This window comes from Pinus tabuliformis, chromosome 9 (assembly GCF_031772625.1).
Source record: "Pinus tabuliformis cultivar Carrire ecotype Pingquan chromosome 9, CPIR1, whole genome shotgun sequence".
In the NCBI taxonomy this organism is placed as follows: Eukaryota; Viridiplantae; Streptophyta; class Pinopsida; order Pinales; family Pinaceae; genus Pinus; species Pinus tabuliformis.
In genome coordinates, this window is record NC_142307.1 from 524,436,738 (window position 1) to 524,462,379 (window position 25,642).

The 25,642-nt window shown below is 35.9% G+C and overlaps 1 protein-coding gene across 1 annotated transcript in view; it reads left to right on the forward strand.

Annotated features, from left to right (window-relative positions):
* Positions 1-19,458, forward strand: part of LOC149149523 (uncharacterized) — a 92,700-nt gene extending 73,242 nt beyond the window's left edge. Inside the window, exons 2-10 of the mRNA XM_089440837.1 lie at positions 13,456-13,554; positions 13,727-14,052; positions 14,179-14,336; positions 14,481-15,487; positions 15,692-15,943; positions 16,050-17,198; positions 17,357-17,923; positions 18,042-18,581; positions 18,809-19,458. Coding sequence (XP_089296963.1) covers positions 13,456-13,554; positions 13,727-14,052; positions 14,179-14,336; positions 14,481-15,487; positions 15,692-15,943; positions 16,050-17,198; positions 17,357-17,923; positions 18,042-18,581; positions 18,809-19,393 — 4,683 coding nt within the window. The 3' untranslated portion in view covers positions 19,394-19,458. The remainder of the gene's footprint in view (positions 1-13,455; positions 13,555-13,726; positions 14,053-14,178; positions 14,337-14,480; positions 15,488-15,691; positions 15,944-16,049; positions 17,199-17,356; positions 17,924-18,041; positions 18,582-18,808) is intronic.
* Positions 19,459-25,642: the final 6,184 nt, after the last annotated feature.

Sequence of the window (25,642 nt, forward strand, 5' to 3'; positions counted from 1 at the left end):
AGAAATGCAGGATGTTTATCTGGTTGTCCTCAGTGAAATAAGTTAATAAGCGAATATGGTAAAGAAAAACAACCACATACCTTCCTTCACAGGTAAGGAAGTGTTGCAGCATCGTGATCAGAGGGTGCCACTGTTCTTCTATACTGCTCCGTAATACACCTTTTTCCCAACTGAGTGATCGGTAAGCTGACTTCAAAAACATAGTGAAATTTGGGATATTTAACTGCCCACCTTTGAAGAATGGTTCGCCCTCTGTGGGAAACCCTATAGCTCTGCTCAGTGATTCTTCAATAACTTTGAAACTCAAATCCCCAACCTTAACGTGTTCCCCATCGAAATTTTGAGCAAACGATAGAGCGACCTTATCATTATAGCCCTGGAATTTTTGTAGAAATGTCATCCATCCTCGCTCCTCCACAATTCCTTTGCACTGTTGGTATTCAGGACTGCACGCAAACTGGCCAAATGTGGGCTCATGACGATCGAATCCCATGTCGATTGGCACCCCAATTCAATTACAAATGCACCCTTGCAAGATTAAGACAAAATTTGCCTCTCTGTTACTCAATAACTCTGCAGTCTCGATTTAAGCCGTCCCCAACACTTCAAAACTTGGCCAAATGACAACATAGAGTCAATCATTATGATTAAAGGAAGCATGAGACTTGAGGCGCAATGATAAAAATGACCCATATGCAACTGATGTGGAATGATAATGTTAAGGCTGAATGAGAGTTGGCATGAACGATCATGATTACTCAGAGATATCATGAGGTGGTAGTGAGGAGAGGATGAAGGAGTGTATAATTATGCAGGGTGGAAGGAATATAGGAAATATAGGATTAGGGGATGGAAGAGTTATAGGAGTATAGGATGGAATTATGAGCATAATTTAAAATAAGGGATAGTTAGAGGTGCATCACATATAGCGTACATTTTAACTATTAATGATCAAATTCAAGAAATTTTAAGTACATACTTGAGCCACTTATAATGATATAGGATAATAATTTTGTGGAGATCACCCAACTTTGAAGTAGCGACAAGGTACTGAATAGAAAAATAATGTTGATAGGGATGGTGCTGAAGCTACAAATGTGCTCTATGACCGCTATTCTGGAAATAAATTTTAATGACAGAACTTTTAATTTTTACAAGGTTAAGTACAGAAGTGGAGTACAGAACCTGTAAATATTTCTTTGCATAGTGCCATATAGATTACTAAGTTGTGGAGATGACCATCCTTGGATGATAGTAGAAATGAAAGCAATCCTCATACAAATGAAACATAATACCAATCATGCTCCCAAAAATGTTGTTTCCAAAATACATCTGTAATAGTAGACTTGCAATTTTTACATAGTATAGTATAGAATCTGCTAGATACAGAGTGTGGAATACAAAATTTAGAAATTCCTTTACTCAATGCCATGTAATGTGTCGATTATTTCTCTTCAGAAGATAAGTAAAACCTGTTTATCACCCCATGGGTTTTTAATCAAGCCTGGGATGATGATTGCCTGCGAAATTTCTTATTTAGAGAGTTTGAAATGACCAAAAAGAAATCTCTAGGGGGATTTATTTTCTGTAATTATTCTGCTGAGCTCAGAAAAGAATAATTCTATGCCCAACAGATCCCTAATTACTGCTACTCTATTATTTTAATGAGCCTAAAGTAGTCATTTCTAGAGGTTGTCATATTTAGAAAGTCTGAACCACCCAAAGAAGACTCCAAGGGGCTTCTTTTCCATAAATATTTCCTTAAAGCCGGAAAAGAATAAATCTGTACTTAAGGAATCCCTAGGCTACCACTGTCCCATGTAATTTTACGAGCCTGGATTAGTTACTGCTTGGGAGTTTCAATTTTTGAGAGTCTGAAAACATCCAAAGAAGACTCCAAAAGGCTCCTTTTCCATATTAATCTGTCAAATCTGGTTAAAGGAATAAGCCTACCCAAGACAAATTTCTCCTTTATTCTACATGGGTTGTGGGGAGAAACACCTTAAGATATATACAAATGATAGCCCACTGAGTATTAGTATATATATATATATATATATATATATATATATATATATATATACATCAACCAGATGAACCAGCAAGAGGTTGGTCATTTTCATGAACCAGCTCCATCTCTGGATCTCTTCTTACCTCCTGCAAAAATTATTGTCGGGAGAGTGGTTGGTGATAAATCTTGAGATGGTGGCCATTTACTACAAAGGAGGTATGACTGCCATCAATAGTTTTAATGTGAACTGAACCATTGTCAAAAACCTCATCCACCTCATAGGGACCTAACCACCGAGTGGAGAATTTTCCTTTAAAGTGTTTGAACTTACTGTCATAAAGCAAGGCCCAATCTCCCGGACGGAAAATCTTCTTCTTAATAAACTTATCATGCCAACGAGCTCTCTGATCTTGCACCAACATAGTTCGATGGAATGCATCTTATCTAATTTCATCCAGCTCATTCAGCTGTATTAACCTTTTCTCTTAGGCTTCATTAAGATTCATCCCAAGTTAAATGGTAGTCTGAAATGTTTTCACTTGGAACTCGATGGGCAGTAGCACCTGTTTACCATAAACTGACTCATATGGGGTGTGCCCTATCACATTCCTCCAAGTGATGTGGTAAGCCCATAATGCCTCCAACAACTTGTCAGCCCAATCTCTGTGATGCAACTGAATGGTCTTGGTTAAGATGGATTCTAAAAATTTGTTTGTGGACTCCACCTGCCTATTTTCTTGGGGGTGGTGAGTAGATTTTCAATGTTTAATTCAGTACTTTTCAGTGAGAGCCTTGACCAATTTTGATGTGAATTGTGTGCCTTTCTCGGTGACAATCTCTCGGGATACTCCAAATTTAATGAAGATGTCTTCGAAAAGGAATTCCACTACTTCTTTCTCGGTTGTAGCATACAAAGCTTTGGCTTCCACCCACTTCGTAACATAGTTGGTGCAAACTAAAATATACTTCTTCTTCTTTGACATGGGGGAGATAGGTCCCACGAAATCTAATGCCCATTTCTCAAAAGGTTCGATGGATATTTGTGTCTGAAGGGGCATCTCATCTAAAGGAACTGGTCTCCCCATCCTCTGACAAGCGTCACAACTAGATACAAAAATTTTAACATTTTTGAAAAGCGAGGGCCAATAGTACCCAGTACGAAGGACTTTGTATGATGTCCTTTTGTCTGCAAAATGTCCCCCATAAGGCTCACTGTGGCAGACCTTAAACACATCAAATATATCATTTTCTTGCACACATATCCTCATGATCAAGTCGGGTCCAGTGTAGAACAAGTCCCCATCGATCCAGGAGTAGTTGGCACTTCATTGTATGATGTTATGCTTCTCCCTGGTAGACAGATTCTGAGGCAATTTCCTCGACATCAAGTAGTTGGAAACATCAACAAACTAAGGAGTAATGGTAGATATAACAAACAATTCCTCATCCAAAAAATCATCTAGTACTGGATCTGGTACATTTCCCTACATGACATTCATTCGAGACAAGAAGTCAACTGCCAAATTATCTCGCCCAGGCCTATCAATCATAGTTATATTAAATTCTTTCAAAAGCAACAACCATCTAGTGATCCTACCATTAGTGATAGGTTTGTTCATCAAGAATCTAATGGCAGAATGATCAGTATGGACGAAAGTCTCATAATCGGTTAAGTAATGTCTAAATTTTCTAATAGCATGAAAAACTACTAACAATTCCTTTTCAGTAATGGTATAATTTAGTTTAGCAGTGGAAATATTCTTGCTAACAAATAAATATCATAAGGTGAGTGATATTCCCTTTGTCCTAAAACTTCTCCAAGTGTGGTATCTGAAGCATCGGTGCAAATGTGGAATGGAAAGGACCAATTTGGTCCCCTCAATACTGGAGCGGTGGACAACCTGTCTTTTAATACCTAAAAAGCATGTTGACAATCATCATTCCAAACAAAGTCAGCGTCCTTAGTTAATAATTTAAATAAAGGTGTTGCAATTCTTGTAAAATTTTCAATAAATCAATGATAGTAACCTACATGTCCTAGGAAACTTCTTACCTCTTTTTGTGAACTAGGAATGGAAATATGCGAGATTACCTCAATCTTGGTTGGATCGACTTTAATTCCTTCAAATGAAACATGATGGCCCAAAAATATCCCCTTAGTTTGCATCATTTTTCATTTGCTACTGCTAAGGGCTAGGTTGGCTTCTTGACATCGAATCAATACTTTTTCTAGATTTGCCAGAGCTTGGGAAAAATCATCTCCATATACGGTGAAGTCATCCATATAGACTTCTACATAGTCATGGATCAAGTCAAAAAATATGGCTAGGACAGCTCGCTGAAAGGTAGCTGGGGCATTGCAAAGGCCAAAAGGGAGGACTCGATAGGCATAGGTACCCCAAGGGAAAGTGAAAGTGGTATTCTCTTGGTCTTCCTCAGCTATTTGAATCTGGTTATACCCATTGTACCCGTCTAGAAAAGAAAAATACTTCTTACCAGAGAGTGTGTCAAGTACCTGATCGATAAATGGTAGCAGAAAGTAATCTCATAGGGTAGCTTTATTTAACTCCCTGTAATCAACACATATGTGCCACTTACCATTCTTCTTCGGAACCACCACCAAAGGTGACACCCATCTACTATCTGAAATAGGATAGATAAAATCTGCAACCAATAACTTTTGCAACTCCTCTTTTACAATTTCTTTCAAGGTTGGGTTCATGCATCTCTGTGGCTGCTAGATTGGTCTCATTTCTTCATTGGTGTAAATGTGGTGGATGCATGTATCTAGGTGTATGCCCTTCATGTCCAAATAGTCCCAGGCGAAAGCTCTGGATTGCTCTTGAACCATGCTCAACAATTGCTGCCTCTATTCTTTGTTTAGTTCATTGCCAATGTACAAAAATTTTCCTTTTCTGATTTCAATTGGTTCAGTAGTGAGCTTATTGTTGTCCTCTATTGCTATGAATGAGGAAAATATAGTTGGATGAAAAGCTTCATGAAACTCATCACTGAAAACATGCTGATAACCAGTAAAAGAAATAGGATAATCAATATACGAATGATCAGATAATTTTTTTGCAAAATATGATCTTTTGATTATTCATGGAGTCCTCTAGATTGTTCTAATGATAACAAAGGAAACATAAAATCCCCATCTCTGTAAGGACTCTCTAGCCATAATGGTACTTCAATAGCAGTTTGAGCAAGGGGGAAATTTGACAAGGTTTGATTATATAATCCATTGGAAATGACCATTTCTCCACTTTAGCACCCTATCACAGCATCTGCAGTAGCTAACCAAGGGCATCCTAGTACTACAGGGTGTCCTGGTTTTTTAGGAGAAATGACAATGAAATCGATGGGATATTGCCAGGAAGAAATGGTGACCACTATGTCTTCTAGGGTTCCCATGGGTTTGATAATGGATTTATCTGTCAATTCTAAAATAATAGGTGTAGGTTTGATCCCTTGCAATTGTAAAGATGTCATGGTTTTAAAATTCATGGAATTAATTGCTACTCCTAAGTCTACAAGGGTGTTTGGTAGAAGTAATCCATTGATTTCAATAGCCACTATGGGATTTCCTGGGTCGTTATATTTTAACAATAAATCTGAGATCATCTTGGACATTTCACTCATGACTTTTTCATTTTGATTCTTGTGTCTTTTCCTTCCCGGTTTCTTAATAAAGATGTCTTTAATGATTTTAGTGTAGATAGGAATGTCTTTAATGTCTTGTAGTAGTGGAATTTTAATACAAACATTCCTTAATTATGATTGTAAAACATATTCAATTGGAATCTCTTCCTTCTTAACAAGTAATCTTCCCAAGTAAGGAGGTTCATTTGGTTCTTCTTTTTGTTTTTGATTTTCACTTTGTTCTTGAGGGTCCTCTTCCTGAATAATGACAACCAATTTTCCTTTATTGACTGTTTTCCCAGATCGTAGTTGAATCTCATTTATTGGGACAACAGTGATCATATAGGTAGGAAAAGGTTGTGCTTCTATGTTTTGTACAGGCTGAGGTTGTTTATTATGGTTGGGATTAGCTATGGGTTGCGCAGGCAACAAAGTAGGACGAGGTAGGTTCAATGATGGTGGTGCCTGCGAAGGTGATGGGTTAGATGGTGTAGGTAAAAGCTGGTGGAAAGGAGGAAGAGGTAGCGAGGGTTGTTGATAATGATTTGGGTTGTACCCCTACTGATAAGGTTGAATGTTTGGATTGTAGGACATACTAGGCATGTTTGAGTATGGAGGATAGGATTGGTTTTGGGGTTGGAAAGTGTTTCCATAAGGATTTCCCCTCCAATACTGATTCCAAGGAGTGTTTTGAGATTGAGGATTAAACCAAGGAGGATAAGATGGCTGGAAATTCCAAGGTTGGTTCTAACCATAGGCTTGAGAGCTAGGATCTTGAAACATATTTTGATTTGAGCTTCTCCAAGAGGGTTTCTTGCTTGTTTGTGATGAATCATTTGTTTTGGCATTACCCTTGTAGATATCCTTTAAACTGGGAAGATATGGACACTTCTCGGTTGCATGTTCTAAAGCATAGATCCCACAAACCTCAAGAACATTAATGGGACACTCTCTCTCAGCATGCTTGTTTCTGCATTTAGGACAAAAGATTGCCATGGAAGCCCTCTCATCTTCTTGTTTCTTTTTAAGTTTTATTGTGTCAAGTTGGTTACCAATAGTGTTTAGGATATCCGTTTTGAATTTTTCCAATAGATTTCCTAATTCCACCCTAGTGACAACATTAGGTACAAATTTCTGATTTCTTGACACATAATCTCGGGAGTTGTCACAAAGCTTTTTGCCTACTTTAGCCTGACTTCATGAGTAAGTGCAACATAGTTTAGCCACTTTAGAAAAAGTTTTTTTTATAAATATACCCACTGCTTAGAATATTTAAGGTTTTGATACATTCATCCCTTAGCCCCTTTAAAAATATAGTCCTAACAGTCTTCTCATCTAGATGTGCCCCCTGGGATTTATGGAAATTATAAAAGAAATGTTCAAGATATTCTTCTAGGGTCTCATCTTCTAATTGTTGCATCCTAAGAATATCGTTCACATCCCTACTTTTGCAAAAGTCTTGGTATTTCTTGAGAAAGACAGACTTCATATCATCCCAGGAGTAGATGGTGTGTTCACCTAGGCTCATAAACCATCTAAGGGCTGCATCTTTCAGGGTGGCTGGGAATAGCTTGAGCTTATGTGCATCCTCATAATAATTATAACTCCTACATAGAATGTCAAATTCAAATAAGAAGGCATCTAGGTCTTCAGAGGTCTTCGAAGAGCGGAAATGATGCCATCGGTATGTTTTTCATAGTGATATTCCTGGTTACATTTAGAATAGGAAACCCAAAAGTGGTTTCTTCTTCCTCTTCTTCTTCCAGTCCTCCCCTCGGTCCTTCATGGTTTCCTCCAAATATGTTGTGATGTGGGCCTTCTCCTTCCCCCTGATGTTCCTCATTGTTCTGTCCTAATATGTTACACTGTTGACCTTCTCCTTGTCCCAAACGTTCTTTGTTGTTTCTATTCTCACCTTCCTAATTGGCCATGTCTGCTATAGGTTCTTGAAGAGGCCTCTGATGATTACCTGGTCAACAAGAGGTACTGAAGGGTGGTCCTTAATATTAGTTGATTCTAGATCTTCAAATACAATTCCTTCCGTACTTCCAAAAATGATATGTTCAACTGTTTCCTCGTCTTGATTCAGGATCTCCCTTTCCAAAGCCACTTTGCTGTCAACACCTCCTTCTTCTTGCTTTATTCCTACATACTGATTAGTAGGATTAGTGATTGGTGTGTTTGCTGGACCAAAAGTTGTAGGAAATTTTGAACTAGCAATAAATCTGCCTTGACTATCCCTAGGTCTACTTCTACTTCTACGCATAAAGAAAAGGAAATAAAAGTTCAAAGATAAGCAAAGACGATCAGACTTTGGAGCAACCCCACAATAGTGGATGCGTGGCTCTTCACTCACGTCTTACCATACTTTCTCCGCGCTCTGGCTGCCTACAATACCTTTCAAACTCTATAAGGAGTTTTAATTAGTGATTAAATCTCTTACTATTAATTGTCAATCAGGACTCGTAAGCACGATTTGTACTATATCTTTGGTTCAAGATTAAATTTATAGTATGTGATTTTCCTTTGATCGTTAAGTACAGAATGATGTAAAAGAAACAATACTAATTAAGTACTCATCTCATTCCTAAAAAGCATAAGAAATCTGAAAGAATTCTACTTAACTCAATCCACTATGCTCTTTATTCTAATTCTCTAGAATCAAAGGACAAACTTACTGAAAATGAAAACCAAATGAAATTCACTCCAACTACAGATCTTAAATGAGGATTCAAACTTTTAGCTATTGAAAGAAATCAAACACCTATTTTACTTGTAACAAAACATGACAAGGAAACTAAACTATAATTCTAAAATAAAATCCTATTCTTCTATCTTCAATCTTCAATCTACTCATATCAAATTGCCTTTAATTGAAAATGAAACACTTTCTAAACTGTACTTTAAATGACTATAGAAACTAATGCTACATGAATGGAATCTCGATAGAAGTATCTAAGTCTGGTGCTATCAAATCATAAGCTATTGTATTAAAATGAAAACCTAGTCTATAACTATATTCAAACAACTCAAAGCAATGTAAAAGATAGAATCACATTGGAAACATGAGTCACTCAAATCTATGCTTGAAATAAACCTATATTCTACATTAAATAAAGTGGAAATCAATCTTTAATATATTATATGAGAATGAAATTAAATTATCCTAAGATAATTTAACTACTCCAATCAATGCTCTGTAAAGAAATGCTTTATGATAAATCACACTGTGAAAACTGAATTGAAATGTCCAAAAGAAATCAAACAACTCAATGGTGGAAATAGACAATGCAATTCTTATTGTGACTAATTAATATTCATTTGAAAACAAAATCCAAACCATACCATGAAACTCTCTGTTATACACAAAGCAATCCACGCGATTTATCGTTTATCATAAACCTCATTAAAGAGATCGACACATCGATTTAGACACACAAAGATCATGTTAAGTAATTCCAAAAATGAATTTGATTTACTTATCACAGGTATTCCGATCACAAATATAAATGAATGTGCTTTTAAATGACATAACAGAGCATGGTTTAATATCGAACACAACTCAACATTTATGAAGAACAAAGCATAACTCTATGTCAAGGATCTACGCACAGTCTCTATGACACATAAGGATCTACGCACTCAGAATTCCTAATTGAGGTGTCTAGCAATGAATGCAAGGTTATCACACTTAAGATTAATCGAAAATTAATGAAATTCCTCATGCATTTGTACAAGAAACTTCAACTAACTCACACTAGAATTCGATAAAAACAACTGAAATGAATTAACACGCAATTATACTCCTATAGACTAACAATGAAGCCTATTCCCAGCTAATGGTGGGCCTCGCCACACCTGGGTAAGCTTAGACTACTTGCAGGAAAGAAAATCTTAAAAAATTTAAATCAAAAACTCACAGTAAACCAATATTCGAAATTATTCAATCTCAATGCATAACCATAACAGAGTCTTCGATTATGAATAATAATGTATGAACAATACTTGGTAACTCAATAGTTTGCAATAACAACCTTCTCAGCCACTAACTCATTACAATACTAGCCTTTATAGGCATCAATTCATGTTTAGAACAACAATAAACCATACATGGCAAATTCAACGAATTGACTAAATTAGATTTTAAGATCTGATTGCTGGAACAACCTTTTCCTTGACTGTTAGGTCCCTATACTACTAGTGTAACCCCTTATTGTTATTAGTACAACCCCCTTATTATATTGTTGTGCCCATGTAGTCCCCGTATTGTTATTATTGTGCCCTTACATTATTATTGTTATGTCGGCTCTGATTATATTATGACCCCTTAGACTCCTATATATAGAAAGGAGGTCTTGTCATTTGTATCATCTAAGAATTGTTCATTTGTGTAATGTAAAGGAGGTTGCCCCCTCGAAGGGGCTTATTTCTAAGGCATTGATCTATCTTTTCTATCTTTTTGTGAGTTGGCTTCATAACATTTGGAATCAGAGCTTTGGATTCTAGGGTTTCGCTACTCCAAACTGGTCATCATGGTATTTTTGCTATAACATTATTTTTGTGATGTTTCAGAAGCTAAAAAAAAACCCATTTGAGAAGAAATCTCGCTAAACCACGCGTCCAAATTTCAGATCTTTTATAACTATATTTTAGGAGAAATGATATGAGGAAGTTAGGGTTTTTGCAAGCTCTAGAATTTCATCTGAAACAAGTCATCGTGGTATTTTTTCTATAACATTTTCGCTACGAAGTTTCAGAAGCTAAAGAAAAAACCCATTTGATAAGAAATCTTTCTGAATCGTGGGTCCGAATCGCAGATCTTGTCTCACTATATTTTCAGATATATGATCTGAGGAATTTAGGGTTTTTGCAGACTCCCGAATTACATCCTAAACAGGTGACCTTGGGAAAATCATCATAACTTTCTCTCTGAGCAACAAAGTGAAATTTAGTAAGAAGTTACAAAAAGAGGACAAATTGTAGTTTTCTATGCATAGTTTTCAAAACTGAAGGTTGAAAGAGTGACACGTGGCACGTCGTACAAGTTCGCTCTACTGAAACATTATATAATCAGGTCATTTTAGGACATTGGGCATAACTCTTTCTTGGAGAATCAAATTCTGATCAGACTTGCGGGGTTAGAAAGACGACTGAGACGGCTACTCCAAGAGACAATTTCAGAACTTTGAGATCTGAAAGTACAAAGTTACAATCATTTCAAGAACGAGCTCTTAGAATCAAGAAAATGCGATAAGAGGAAGATTGATGGAAAGGATCCAATAAATTGGATACTACAGATGGAGCAATATTTTCATCTACATGGTGTACCACTATTAAAAAAGGTATGTATTGCATCTTCCTATTTAGAACTGGATCATTTTTTATGGTATAAAGGGCTTTGTTCTCATAAACAACTTGTTACGTGGTCAATTTTCATGGAGGAAATAATAGCACATTATGAGGATACAAAGAGCAACACCTTCTTTAGAGCAACACCACAACAATTGGAAGAAAAAAGACAAAAATGGCTTTGTTAAAAAGTGGAAAGCAAGATTATGGCAACAAGGAAGTCTACCCCTCACAACTATAAATATGGAAGTGTTGTTTCTCCTAGCCTTCCACAACCTACAAGGGTTACACCACAAAAATTGGAAGAAAAAAGAAAAAAAGGGCTTTGTTACAATTGTGATAACAAATACATTAAAGGTCATAAGTGTGCTGAGAAGAAATTATTTTACATTGATTGTGGAGAGGAGGAAGAAAAGGATCAAGAAACGTCAAAAGAAGTGTATATACACTAGGAACCAACCCCAGAGAAAGAAGAAATGAATCCGACCATATCTTGTAAAGCATTAGAAAGAATTACCACTCCTAAAAGTCTCAAGATAGAAGGACATATCAAGAAGAAAAAGGTTCAAGAAGTGAAAGATCACATTGAGAAAGAAGAAATGAATCTGACCATATCTTGTAATGCGTTGGATGGAATTACCACTTCTCAAACTATCAATATTGAAGGACATATCATGAAGAAAAATGTTCAAGAATTGAAAGATCACATCGAGTCTCAAGAAATCAATCCAACCATATCTTGTAATGCATTGGAAGAAATTACCACTCCTCAAACTATCAAGATAGAAGGACATATCAAGAAGAAAAAGGTAAGAGTGTTGATTGATTCGGGCAGTACCCATAATTTTATTGATTGTATGATAGCCAAGGAATTGAACTACTTCGTATATCCAGCACCAGAGTGTCAAGTGATGGTTGCAAGTGGAGTAACCATAAATTGCTCTGGAAAGTGCCATAATATCAAGCTATCCATGGGAGAATATGTATTGAATAGCCCAATGCTTTCCATTCCAATGGGTGGTGCTGATGTTTTACTGGCTACAATATTTGGGTATGATAGCTTTTAATTTTCAAGAACTTTTCTTGAAATTATTTTGGGAAGGAAAGCAAGTTGAATTGAGGGGTATCGAAGGAAAACCTGGAAATATAATCAACTCCAACAACATGACAAAGCTTCTAAATAAAGAACAATGGGGTGTAATTGCACAATTATGTTCACTAGAGGATCCCACATCGAAATCATGTATTTCTCCAGATCTCCAAAACATTTTGGAAAATCATTCCAAGGTATTTGAGACTCCCAAAGGCCTCCCACCTATTTGTGATCATGATCATGCTATTCATTTGATTCCACGAAGTGTTCCTCCAAACATCAGGCCTTACATATGTCCATATGCCCAAATGAGTGGGAACTCATTCAAAAGTTGCAAAAGATCCCAGTTCAAACAATATTGCGAGAACTTAGCAAGGAAGGAAAAATCATATTGGAACCTAAAGTAGTCACAGAACCGAGAAATCGAAAGCTACGAAATAGATCAATTTCAGAGTATCTCATCAAGTGAAAGAACTTACCTACGAAAGATTCCACATGGGAGGACAAGAATTTATACAGAAGTATCAAGAACTACTCAAGCATTTAGGACAACACTTTTTGAAGGAGAGGGGCATGTTAGGTCCCTATACTACTAGTGTAACCCCTTATTGTTATTAGTACAACCCCCTTATTATATTTGTGCCCATGTAGTCCCCATATTGTTATTATTGTGCCCCATAGAAGCCCACTATTGTTATTATTGTGCCCTTACATTATTATTGTTATGTCAACTATGATTATATTATGACCCCTTAGACTCCTATATACAGAAAGGAGGTCTTGTCATTTGTATCATCCAAGAATTGTTCATTTGTGTAATGTAAAGGAGGTTTCCCCCTCAAAGAGGCTGAATTCTAAGGCGTTGATCTATCTTTTCTAACTTTTTGTGAGCTAGTTTCATAACATTGACACAACAGATTCTAACAAATCCCAATATTGGCATGGACCTGTTTCGATGAGGATGTAGAAGGTATTCATTGTGGAAAACATCGAACTTGGGCTCGATTAGATTCTCCAGTTATGGTGTCCAAGCCTCTAGAAGAATGAAGTCTACTAAGCCTCCATGGTGTTGATTACATATCCTAGACTTGACTGTTCAGTACATAAATAACAAAACGAGGTTGTTGACAAGCAGTCCTCCATCTTTAGCTAACCTGTCCATACTGCTGCAAATCTTCACACTTAACCCATAGTGATTAGTTATATGACGAAACAGATTTTAAGAAATTATTTCCTTAAACAATATTATATCTTATATGTTTTAAGTATGTTTTTTAACATGTTATTTCAAAAGCAATATTCAAGTGATAAAAAAACAGCTAGTGAAATGAATGTTTTTTAATTGTTTTTCTTTTAACAGACGAAGACTTCATCATCGCAGCTGCAACGCCTGGCTGAAGATTATTTCCCCACCACTTCAAAAATCTTCTCCAAATTAAAAATGTTCCTCTTTGAAGCAGTAAATGTCACTGTGCTTATCAAAGCTTTTTCATAATTTTCCAATCATTTAATTTGTTATAATGTTTGTCTAAATGATCATTGCTCTTCATTTTATTGTATGGCTTTTACAAATATATTTTCATGATTGCCTAAATTATGATTTATCTTTTGTATTATGTTATGGCTTTCAGAAAGATGTTATTCCGGGCGAGGCGATCAAGACAGCTGTTAACGTTGTCTTACAGGGCATGGTTGCTGCAGACTTGATTACTACACCCTTCGTTGTGGTCGCCAGCATCTTGGAAAGAATTGGCGATGTTGGGGACAACAAAGATGAGTGCATCAGTCTTCTTAAGGAAATGATTTTTTTGGTCCAATTGGTTAAGGAGTTTCAAGAACGTCCTCAGTTGATGGGAACTAATGGAATAATAATTGGTGTCGTTAAAGAAGCCACTGAATTGATAGTGGAAGGCTCCATTCTATGTTGTACTCAAATGAAGTCTTCAAGATTTTCCAAGTGAGCACTGAAAACTCCAATCTTATTTGTTTGAAGGTGTAATTGTTTATTCATGCATTTATAGTTTTATAGGAGAGGTCTCTTATGTGTGAGGGGTGGATTAAGGCCTATTATTGAATGCACTAGGTTCTTGGCAACGTCAGTAGACAAGGAAGACCTATCCAAATTTCGACAAAAGTTGAGGGACATGTACACGCATATGAATGCCCAAATGGGTATGAGTCTTTATGATGTCAATGTACCTAAGAAGCCACGACTTTCTCGAGGATATCCGGAACACGCAGGTGAATATATATTTTCAGATTAATGTTGTTGTTTTTATTGCTAAGTCGCATAAACATGGGTGTGATGTTTCATATTGTGGAAACCGTTGTTCTTGTTGTTTATTAACATAAACATGGGGGTGACGTTTGATATTGTGGAAACAGTTGGGATGGAGGAGCATGTGAAAAAAGTTCTTGAACTTTTGGATTGGGAAAGTGAAGAAAAAGCGGTGGCTGTTATGCTACATGGTTTTGGAGGAATAGGGAAGACTACCCTTGGAGATGCTGTGTTTTCACGAGCTAATTTTGAAGGTTGTAAATATTCGGAGGTTCAACTATTTAAGGATATAAAATCACCACCGGATATCATAGAGCTTCAGAAATGCATATTAAAGGATTTAATGGAACATGAAGAGACAGTTCCAGAGATCAGAAAGTATGAGGATGGCCAGCGAGAATTGGGTGACATTTTAGCAAAGGTGCCAGCCTTTCTTTATATCGATAATGTGTTGGGTGGAAAGGAGTTTGAACAGCTTTTGCCCAAGGATGTGAAAAAAGCAAAGAAGCTGAGGCTGCTTTTCACTGCTCGTGACCAAGATGTGAGTAGAGCGTTACCAGGAAAAACGTCCCGTAAAATTTATGATATGAAAACAATTTCAAATAGCACTGCAAAGAGTTTTTTAGAAAGGGAAGTGTTAGATGACATGAAGGAAAAACTAAATTCTAGCCAAGTCCACGACTTAATACATATATGTGGTGGAGTTCCACTAATGTTAACCTTAGTAGCGAAAGTATTGAGTTCCGAAGAGGACAAGCAAAAGGCTTACAATATGGTTATGCAGCACAAACAGAATGTGGAGGCTCTAACATATAGGGGGGTTAAGGAGGAATATTTCTTTGCATATGACTCTCTCCCTGATGAATGCAAAGATCCATTTCTTGATGTCTGTTTGTTTTTCAAAGGATGGAAGTGGGACACAGTGGCAGATATTGTTGGAGAGGATGAGTTGGATATACTACAAAAGAGAGCACTCGTCACCAAAGGTATTGATAGCGCTGCATCAGTACATGACGTCATTTTGACAATTGGTCACCAAAAGGCAGAGGGAACCAGATTCAAATTCACCAGCGCAAGTCAATTCGAAGAGTTTCTCTATCAGGATGAAGAAAAGGTATCAAATCCATAACTTAAAGAAATCATTTGCATTTTTGTTTCATGCAATAATTGTCTTGCTTCTCATCACTAACTCAATTCTGACTAGTTTCTCCATCACAATGAAGTGAAGGTACCAAATCTGTCATATACAATCTTGTTTCATGCAATGATTGTCTTGACTCTCATGATTGACTCAATTTTACTGAATAATGGGGTGCAGGACATCAAAGGTATATGGTTCGGTGAAAATAAAGATCCATGCAGCATATCATCATCAAAACTAGACTCAATGTGCAAGTCATTGAGAGTTGTTGACCTTGGAAACTTAACAAAAGTGGAAGGTCAATGTAATAAAATATTTGAGAATTTGGTTTATTTTCAAGGTGGAATTACCCAGCTTCCATTTGATGTGTCAAAAATAAAGAAGTTAAGATACTTGAAATATGAACCCCAAGATTTGACTCTACCTAAGGTAAGTCTCCATCACAATATTCGAAACCTCGTGTTTTTCATTCATTTTTCTAGAAAATCTTGAATCTCATTTCATTGTGGTTGCATATTAATTGCATGATTTGTAGATGCCGTCAAGCCTCAGGCACATGGAATTTGATGGAAGATTACAGTCTCCTGCTCTCCAAATCTTTCCCACCTGTCTTCAACAACTTCAGAATTTGCGGATATTGAGATTGATCAAATTCAAAGAGTTGAAAAAATTGCCTGAACGTATAGGCGATCAAGTAAAAGTTTTGCAAGAACTCTCTCTTTCACATTGTAAATCACTAAAGGAACTACCGACATCAATTTCAAGTCTTCAATCTTTAAGATTATTGAGAATGGATTACTGTTCGAATCTGGGGCAATTGGCAAAAGATTTTGGATCACTGAAATCTTTACAAGAGCTTAATTTGCAGGGTTGTTTGAACTTGAGGCAACTAGGAGAAGATTTTGGATCATTGAATTCTCTGCAAGAACTTAATTTAGAAGGATGCACAGGCTTGACTTCACTTCCTAGTACTTTTGAAAAACTTTCATCCTTGAGATCATTGAATTTATCTCATTGTGAAAACTTAGAGGATCTTCCTCGTGGCTTGGGAAATTTATCATCAGTTGTTGCATTATATTTTCGCGAGTGTCGTAAACTAAGAAGTATTCCAGACTCTATTGGACAACTGAAGCTCACGGGCCCCTTTATGGACATGGCAGATTGTTCAAGTTTAACTGAATTACCAGATGGGTTTTGCAACCTTTCCTTTATCACCCACCTTCAGTTACTAAGGTGCACGAGTTTGCATAGGCTTCCAACTCGATTTGGGGAATTAGCAAGTTTAAGATGGTTGTTCCTCTATAGATGCAGTAGCCTAGAGAGGCTTCCAGAAAGCTTTGGTCAACTTAGGTGTTTGGAGGGTTTAGCCATGCAGGGTTGCACAAGCCTTGAAGAGTTATGTAATGACTTCCATTGCCTCGCATCATTGCAGTTCCTAAATTTGAGTGGGTGCGTAAGTTTAGAGAAGCTCCCTGAAGATTTCCGTTGTCTTCCCTCATTGCAAAATTTGATTCTATGTTATTGCGACATGTTGGAAGGAAAATCGATGGACAGTGTGTTAAAAATTAAAACATTAAAGAATGTGGAAATCGAAGGAAGCGGAATGTTGGTGGATAGATGGGCGGAAATCCAAAGAGAAAGTGATGAATCATCTTCTTTTCAAGAGGTGGTGGTCACAGGGCAGGTGATCATAACATTCATCCATCCATATTTATCATACTCATATTTTTATTATTTACTTTTATTAATTTTTATATTTAGCATTAATTGTATTTTATTAAACCTCGTATAAAAAAAATAAGCCATATCATTGTTCCGCTGACTTTATAAATATCTATACAGACTATTGACAGGGAAAATATCGAAAGGAAGATGCTGTCCCAGTTGGAGTTTCTGTTCAGTGAAGGACGAGAAAAGCCATTCCATCCATCAGCCCCCGTCCTTTTTGTCGTATTCGATGAACAGACGGATTTCGATGATAATTTCCCGTGGCCTTTAATTGAGGAGACTATAGATGACATCCCAATAAATTTTGAAATGCTTTATATCGGCCGTCATTTTGATAAATTGACTCCAAAAGCTAAGAACATCATTGTGGGACATGTTGACAATCCTGAGAAACCAGAGGTGCTCCGTATGGAGATTAACATGAGGCAAGTACTAGGTCAACTGAATTACAGTGTCTTCTTTATTCAATTAAGTATGGTGGAAGATGGAGGAGGTGGTACTGGCAAATGCCGTCCTTGTTGGAAACATATGAGAAAAGGTGAAATGGAAGAATTCCTGCTATGTAACTGTAGGAAATACCTCCAATTAAAGCAACTTGCAGAAACGAGTCAAGAAAGCAGTACAGAATTGTTAAGAGAATTGTTTGCAGCAGGAGAGGACCAAACCTTCACATTCCTGAAGGTATTCAATTTTTCACTTTTGTTTTATTTTATTTGTGAAACAAACTATCTCTATCTGTGTAACAATGTTCGGTTTCATTTTATCGATTGTCACTTATTATGTCGGAATAAAAATACAGGGTCCAAGTGGAAGTTTGAAACCAGCTTTGAGTTGTACAGCAGAAGATTTGAAAGGAAAAACTATTTTATTAGAAATCAGGGCTCTGAACGAGGGCTGTGATCTCCGCCATGCGTCTTTGATTCAACTATATAATACAAAGAAAGAGACATTTAATTTAGAAATTATATCGATTCCAATTGTGCACCGAAGTAGCAGCTCAACATTAGATGTCTTTGAAAACTTTTCAAGAGACATTCCGTGGCTGGTCATCCAAAATCCATGGGCGATACCAAGTGCAGTCAAGTATTTTCTGTTTACCCTGTTAGCAAAGCATGAACGAGAATCAGAGTCTCCAAGCGAGATCAAGATAATAGAATCTAATGGTAGAATATTTACAGCTTCTAAGCCTGTAATGGGTTTGCTGGATAGGTGGGGGGCAAAAGCTTACCCTTTTACACTCCAGAAAATTGAAGAATTAGAAAAAGAAGAATGGAATCAAATGGAGACAATGCCTACCTTGGAATTTCTTTTCAATGGGTTGGAAAGTGTTTCAGATCAGGTAAGTGTCTTATATTTTTTCGGGTATGCTATTACAAATCTTTTTAATTGAGAAATCCTAAATGGCTGTATGCTAGTTTATTATTATTTTAAAGGCTAATATGCATCTCTGATATATGTTACATTACAGTCTCTAGGTCCTTGACGCAGTTAAAAGGGAAAATGATGTATAAATGGTTTTCTAACCGATTCGTTCAATCTCCACTTTTGTTATTTGATGTTGAAAAGGTGAAAGAGATGATGCTTCATCAAAAAGTGGTATGCTTGTACGGCGGGAGTGAGTCCGAGAATACCATGAAAGAGTTTACAGCTTTAATACGGAATGCGTTTATAAGTGTAAAGGACAACATCCACATCATCTATATTCCCCGTTTTAAGTTGAAAGCTAAAGAAACTTACAAAGTGACAGATACCATAACCTGGTATTATCAACCCTTGGAAATGTCCACATTGGCACAGGCTGAGATGGAGGGCATGCTTTTGTTAAATCCATCGCAGCATGATGCTTTCAGATTTTGGCGGCGCATTGCCCTTTTGGAGAAAGAGATGCCTGAAATGCACAACCGTGACACGGAGCAAATAAGTGTAATGAAAAAGATATTTCAGTGTTGGAATAATGAAAATCCATGGATGATTTTGATGGATGAAGAAGGAAAGACAATCACAACAAGTGGAAGAAAAATTGTGTCGTCATGCAGTGGCAGTATGGAAGATGAAGCCAAGGGATTGATAGAACTCTTCGTCAGGGGTTCCAAAGACCAAAGAAAGGAAGCATTGTTGAAGTCAGAACAATTGTCCTGCACTGTAAAATAGATTGGTTTAGGAAAGAGCCTAAAGTTAGGATGTTTTATGATTTGAAAGAATAGATTGGTTTAGGAAAGAGCCTAAAGTTAGGATGTTTTATGATTTGAAAGAATTTGGTAAGTAGTTTGCAAGATTTGGAAAATTGGAGAAATGGTTTTTTGGAAGATGGGGAGAGGGGATAAAATTTGTTTGGGTCGAATTATGTATAAGATGTAATGATTATCATAAACTTTCTAATAAGTTGGTGGAATTTTTAAATCAGTCGGGTTATATTGCTATCTCTGATGTTGTTGTTCAGATTTAGATAGTCAAGAGTGGTTTTTAGCTCAAGATTTAGGCATTTCTCATGTTTTTTCAGGTGAATAGAACTCTTTTGTATTAAATTTGGGTAAAGCTAGCATTGTAATTAAGGAGGAGAAAGAAGTCATCATCAAGTGGTCTAAGAATAAATAAAGTGGATTTATAACAACTAGATCTAGATATGACAGGCTAATTCAAGACAACCTTGTTGCTTCTTCAAAAGGGTGGCACAAATTAGTTTGGAAAAGACAAAGCCCTCTTAAATGCATGTTGTTCCTTTGGTTGTTGATGAGTTGGTTCCGTATATTTTATGTTCTATGCCTAATAATGGGAAGTCTATTGCTCATTTATTTATTCATTGTCCTTTTGTAATTTCAGTTTAGAAGAAAGTGTTATGTTATTTTAAACCTGGTTAAATGGTAGCTTTGTTGAAAAAAAACAGAACTTTCAGAAATAGACTATTATATCTATATAATGGCATAAAATATGATAAAATAATTAGTGAAATAATAAAAAAAATTAAAAGCTCATGAATTAAGTAGATAAGGGATTGTGGTGTTATGAAGCAATCTACCTAACAATTCTCTATCTACCTACTTCATGAACTATCTAAAAACCTTTTATAATTATAAAATATGATAAAATAATTAGTGAAATAATAAAAGTTTTTTAAATAGCTCATGATGTAGGTAGATAGGGGATTGTTGTTATGAAGCAATCCACCTAACAATCCTCTATTTACATACTTCATTAGCTATTTTTTTATTATTTTAATAATTATTTTATTAAATAAAAAATTTAATATATATATATATATATATATATATATATATATATATATATATAGAATTTATAATCAAATTTATCAAATTTATTTATATACTATTATAAATGTTTATCATCTTTATTCTTTTTATCTAGCTTCTAAAAGTTAATGATTGTTGTTTCACTAAGACAAAAATACAAATTATATATATATATATATATATATATATATATATATATATATATATATATATATATATATATATATATATATATAATTGGGAATGATTTATATTAAGCAAACATTATACTTAATTTTGTATAAAATTATATCAAGAGTTTGTTTCAAAAAGATTAAACAAAAAAGAAAAAGAAAAAGGATAAGGATATAAAATTCTACTAATCTATAGCTATAGCCAAGTAAAACTTAAATAACAACTTTAAGTATATTTTGGTACAATAAAATTCAATATATCTAACTACTTTATAAGCTATGGGTGAATATGAGCTCACTTTGACAATTTCAACTTTCATTGAAATTTGATGGATTGTGCATTTTTCCACAAGATTTCCACACTTTTAATTGATGGATTACACCAAGTTAGTGTAGAAATGGCAAGAAATCTTCTATTGTTGTTGAATTTGAACTGAAAACAAGAGACACAAATTTCTTCTACAATTATGTAGAAAGGAAAACACACAATAACACATGCAATAATATGCAACCATCGAAACACAATGAACATAATGATTTTACAAGGGAACTGCACTAGGAAAAACCCCTCCACTACTTTGCATTAATTCATATGAGAATATGGATCAATTACAATGTCTTGCTTAAATCTTGAAGAACACTCTGCATTGCAATTTTGATCTCCTACTCACTGACCTCCTCTGACTAATAATTAGCTAAAAAAGGCCCCAACGTTCTCCTTGTGCAATCCTTGAAGAAATTAGCTCCTAAAATATAGGGAAATTCCCTATTTCCTTGAGCGATTGCTAGAGGAATTGACAACCCACTCCAATGCAAAACATGTACACTCAACTAGTATACAACTGATAATTACAATGTGCCTTTTCCTCCACTCAAACAAGGAAATTCAAATTCCATGCATGACTGTGACTATTTTTAGTAAATTGTTCAGTTAACTGAGATATCAGCAAGTTGACAACAGTCATTAGTACTTAGCTGAACTCCTACCGACTCTACTAATTACATGCACAACTCTACTTCTAGTTTACAACTCATTAATTTAACTAGGATACAAAGTCATGTCACTCCAGCTAACTGCAATCCAAGTCATCCTACTGACATGGAAAATCAAATTTCTCCATTTGACTAAGGCACAAGTCAAATGGAGCCTTTTCTTGCTACAATTATAACATCTTCACATTCTCTCTGTGTTTTTTCAATAGATTATGCTCATTGTTAACCATATGGATCTTATGTGCTACAATATCAACTTATAATATATAACCAACCTAGTTATCACATATATTAACTTAGCTATAGCCGAGATATTGATATAGAAACATTAATAACATTGGCTGGGATAATTATTTAGTCGTTTGTATTAACAAATATCTATATCCTTATGGTTTCAAACTCTTATTATTTGACCGACTGTATATTTTTCTATGTGTATCTCTACCATATGGGATATGTAACAAAGCCAAAATTTAAAAAATGTTGGCATACTTATATTACTTCTAACATCTAATGCTTACACATCTCCCCTATACTTGGTTGTAGAGTGCCTCTCGGTGCAATGAATATTTTGCTGCACTCCATTGAGTTAGTTTTACCGAATTTTTAATTTAAATTTATGACTTTTCATCATCAATCACTAACCTTTTGAATTTGTTGGTTAGAATTCAATGAAAATAATTTACTTTTAAATAATATGGTATTATTAATTTGAACTTATGCTTTAGATGCTACCATGTCACAATCAATTGTCCTATGAAGATTTTAATTATTATTATATTATTAATTAGATCATATGTTTATGCACAAGCCGCTAAGTAATAGAAACTCATTAGTGTTTTTGGTGTGTGCAAATAGTCATATATCAAAGACATTGCCGTTGTTTTATTTTGATTATTATTTATGTGTTTTTTTAAATATATAGCCAACTAATCTATAACTATAGATTAGTTATTAGAAAACGTTTAGAAATAGACTAAAATTTTGAAGTAGGTAGATAGAGTATTTTTAGGTAGATTGCTTCATAACACACTTTGACAATTTCAGCTTTCATTGAAATTTGATGGATTGTGTCCTTTTCCACAAGATTTCCACACTTTTCATTGATGGATTACACCACTTTAGAGTAGAAATGGCAAGAAATTTTCTGAATTCAAACTAAAAACAAGAGACACCAATTTCTTCTACAATTATGCAGAAAGGAAAACACATAATATAAACACATGCCATAACATGCAACCATCGAAACACAAGGAACAAAATTGTTTTACAGGGGAACCTCACTAGGAAAAACCCCTCCACTGCTTTTCATTAATTCAGATGAGAATATGGATCAATTACAATGTCTTGCTTCAATCCTGAAGAACACCCTGCACTGCAATTCTGATATCCTACTCACTGACCTGCTCTGACCAATAGTTAGCCAAAATAGGCCTCAACCTTCCTCCCATTTCCTTGTGAAATCCTTGAGGAAAATTAGCTCCTAAAAGATAAGGAGACAAACCAACTAACTGCAATCCAAGTCATCCTGTTGATGTGGAAAATCAAATTTCTCCATTTGGCTAAGGCACAAGTCAAATGGAGTATTTTCTTGCTACAATTCTAACACTCCCTCTTAGCAAGAAAAGGGTTCTGCATCACCCCTATCTTTCTCATATGGAACTTGAATTTGCCTCTTGACAATGCCTTTGTCAAAATATCTGCAACATGCTCCTTTGTGGGAATGTACTACAACATCATGATTCACTTATGCACACAATCTCTTAAGTGATGGTACATGTTATCAATGTGCTTGGACATGTCATGAAATATTGGATTTTTAAAGAGTTTGATACAACTCTGATTATCATAGTAAATCATAGTAGGATGAATCTCGTGACTGAAGAGACTAACAAGAATTTTCCTCATCCAAATGACCTTGTGTGTTACTTGACTAGCAACCAAATACTTAGCATTAGTTGATTTGAGTGCTACAGATATCTGTTTCCTACTATACCAAGAAATAATTGCTGACCCAACACTAAAGATAGCTCCTAAAGTGCTCTTCCTGTCTGATGGACTCCCTGCCCAATATGCATCAGTGAAGCCTTAAAGCTTCACACCATTAGTCCTCCTATACCATAATGTAGAAATTCTATAAATCTCGCTCTAAGACCTCTGTAGAAAATCTGACTGTAGGTTAACCCGATAATGCAATATAACCAAAGCAAAATACTATAACCTACTTCTACTATCAATTTATGGAAGCTTAAAGATCGAGCAAGATCGAGTTGAACACATATAACCAGAAGAAGAAGAATCAATGCACAATACACATGAAAATACTTTGGGGAAAGCCTCAGCGAAAAACCTCACTATCTGTATTATCATACAAGGTGGAAATACATCAGAATTATATAAAGCCTTAGCTCTCACAGCTAGCCAGCTCTCAGTACAATCCTCCTGGATGCTCATAGGCAATCAAAGCTTCTCACAAGCCTTCTCCTCTGGCCTCCAAGCTCCTATTTCCTTACGCAGTTTCTCTTGGTGATCCTCTTATTACCAAGTGGAAGACTGATCACTCACACTGATCCTACACCCTGTCAGAACTGTGCAATCCTCAAGGAACCTTGATCCTTCTGTATGCATGAGTTTCCTTTATAGGAAAACACATGCAACTGATAGTACACTTCCCTTGAAATTTAGCTCAACTGGGTCTTTCTCTGAACAGACATGCAGGAGTTTATGATGAGGGAATCTTCAGTTATCTGGAGTACACTAGTTGAGTGCATGCATGCATCAACTAATTGATAACTCACAATTAGTTCCTCAAATAGTTTGGAACTAATTTAACTGGACTTAACTCAGTAAACTGAGCTAACTAATTACAACTCAAATATAACTCAATCTTATCTCCTTAATTAAGGGATAATATCCTTAATTTAAGGGATAACTCTTGCATGACTTCAGAAAGACTTCTAACTTGAATTTCTCCAACTAATTATTCCATAATGAATTAATTATTTATTTCCAAGCAGCTGGTGAGACTAAATTCGAATTTAATTCACAATTTTAATTCAAGGAAAAATTAAAATTGGAATATTCTAGATTCTATTTTTATCATTTCTTGTTGCTATTTTCAACACTCCCTCTCAACAAGAAAGGAATTCAACTCGATCCCAATCCTGAACCTTTGGAATGTTCTGCATGCAACACTTCTCTCTAGTGTTGTTTCTCCAGCAACTCCAGGAACAAAAAAAACATCCAACCTAAATTAGTATGATGCATCTGTCATCAAAGTCTCTGACTGCGATTGCCTCTATCAACTGAAAACTTTGCATTTCTGTTGACTCATCCTTTCTGCAATGTTTTCAATCCTTCTTTGCGCTCTTCAGTATCTGATTGATCTAGCCTGTCACTTTGACCTCTGGCTGCATCAATCCCACTGATTCCTCCCGCTACTACATACTTTGTGCTCCCATAGCAAGGTACAATCCATGAGATAAAACCTCTCAATGGACCCTGCCCAATTTCAGCCTTCTTGAGACTATCACTTCACATCGCCCCACCTCACACCTGGAGGTATGGCTGCATGTGATCCCTCTGCTGACTCTAATTGTGGCTCCTCCACAATTGTCTGAGACTTCTTCTGGGACTGCATGTTGAGAGGTAATTTACTCTCCCTCTCAAACACCAAGTCTCTAACATTTGCCTTGCTCCTCAAGGTTTTGCATGCATCTTGAACCTCAAGAGCATACAGGTTCTTAACTCGTGAACCAATCTGTTTCACCTGTCTCATGGTGATGTGTCTAAGGAAAACCTTTCCCTTACAAAAGACAACATTGTAGCCTTTGTCCTCCAACATCGCGACCGATACCAAGTTCTTCTTCAGTTCAGGCACATACTTCACATCTGTCAAGGTGATAGGAGCTCCATGCTCCCTCTGAAAAGCAACCGTGCCCACTTCTGAAACACTATACTTTCCGTCGTCACCCATCTCTATGCGC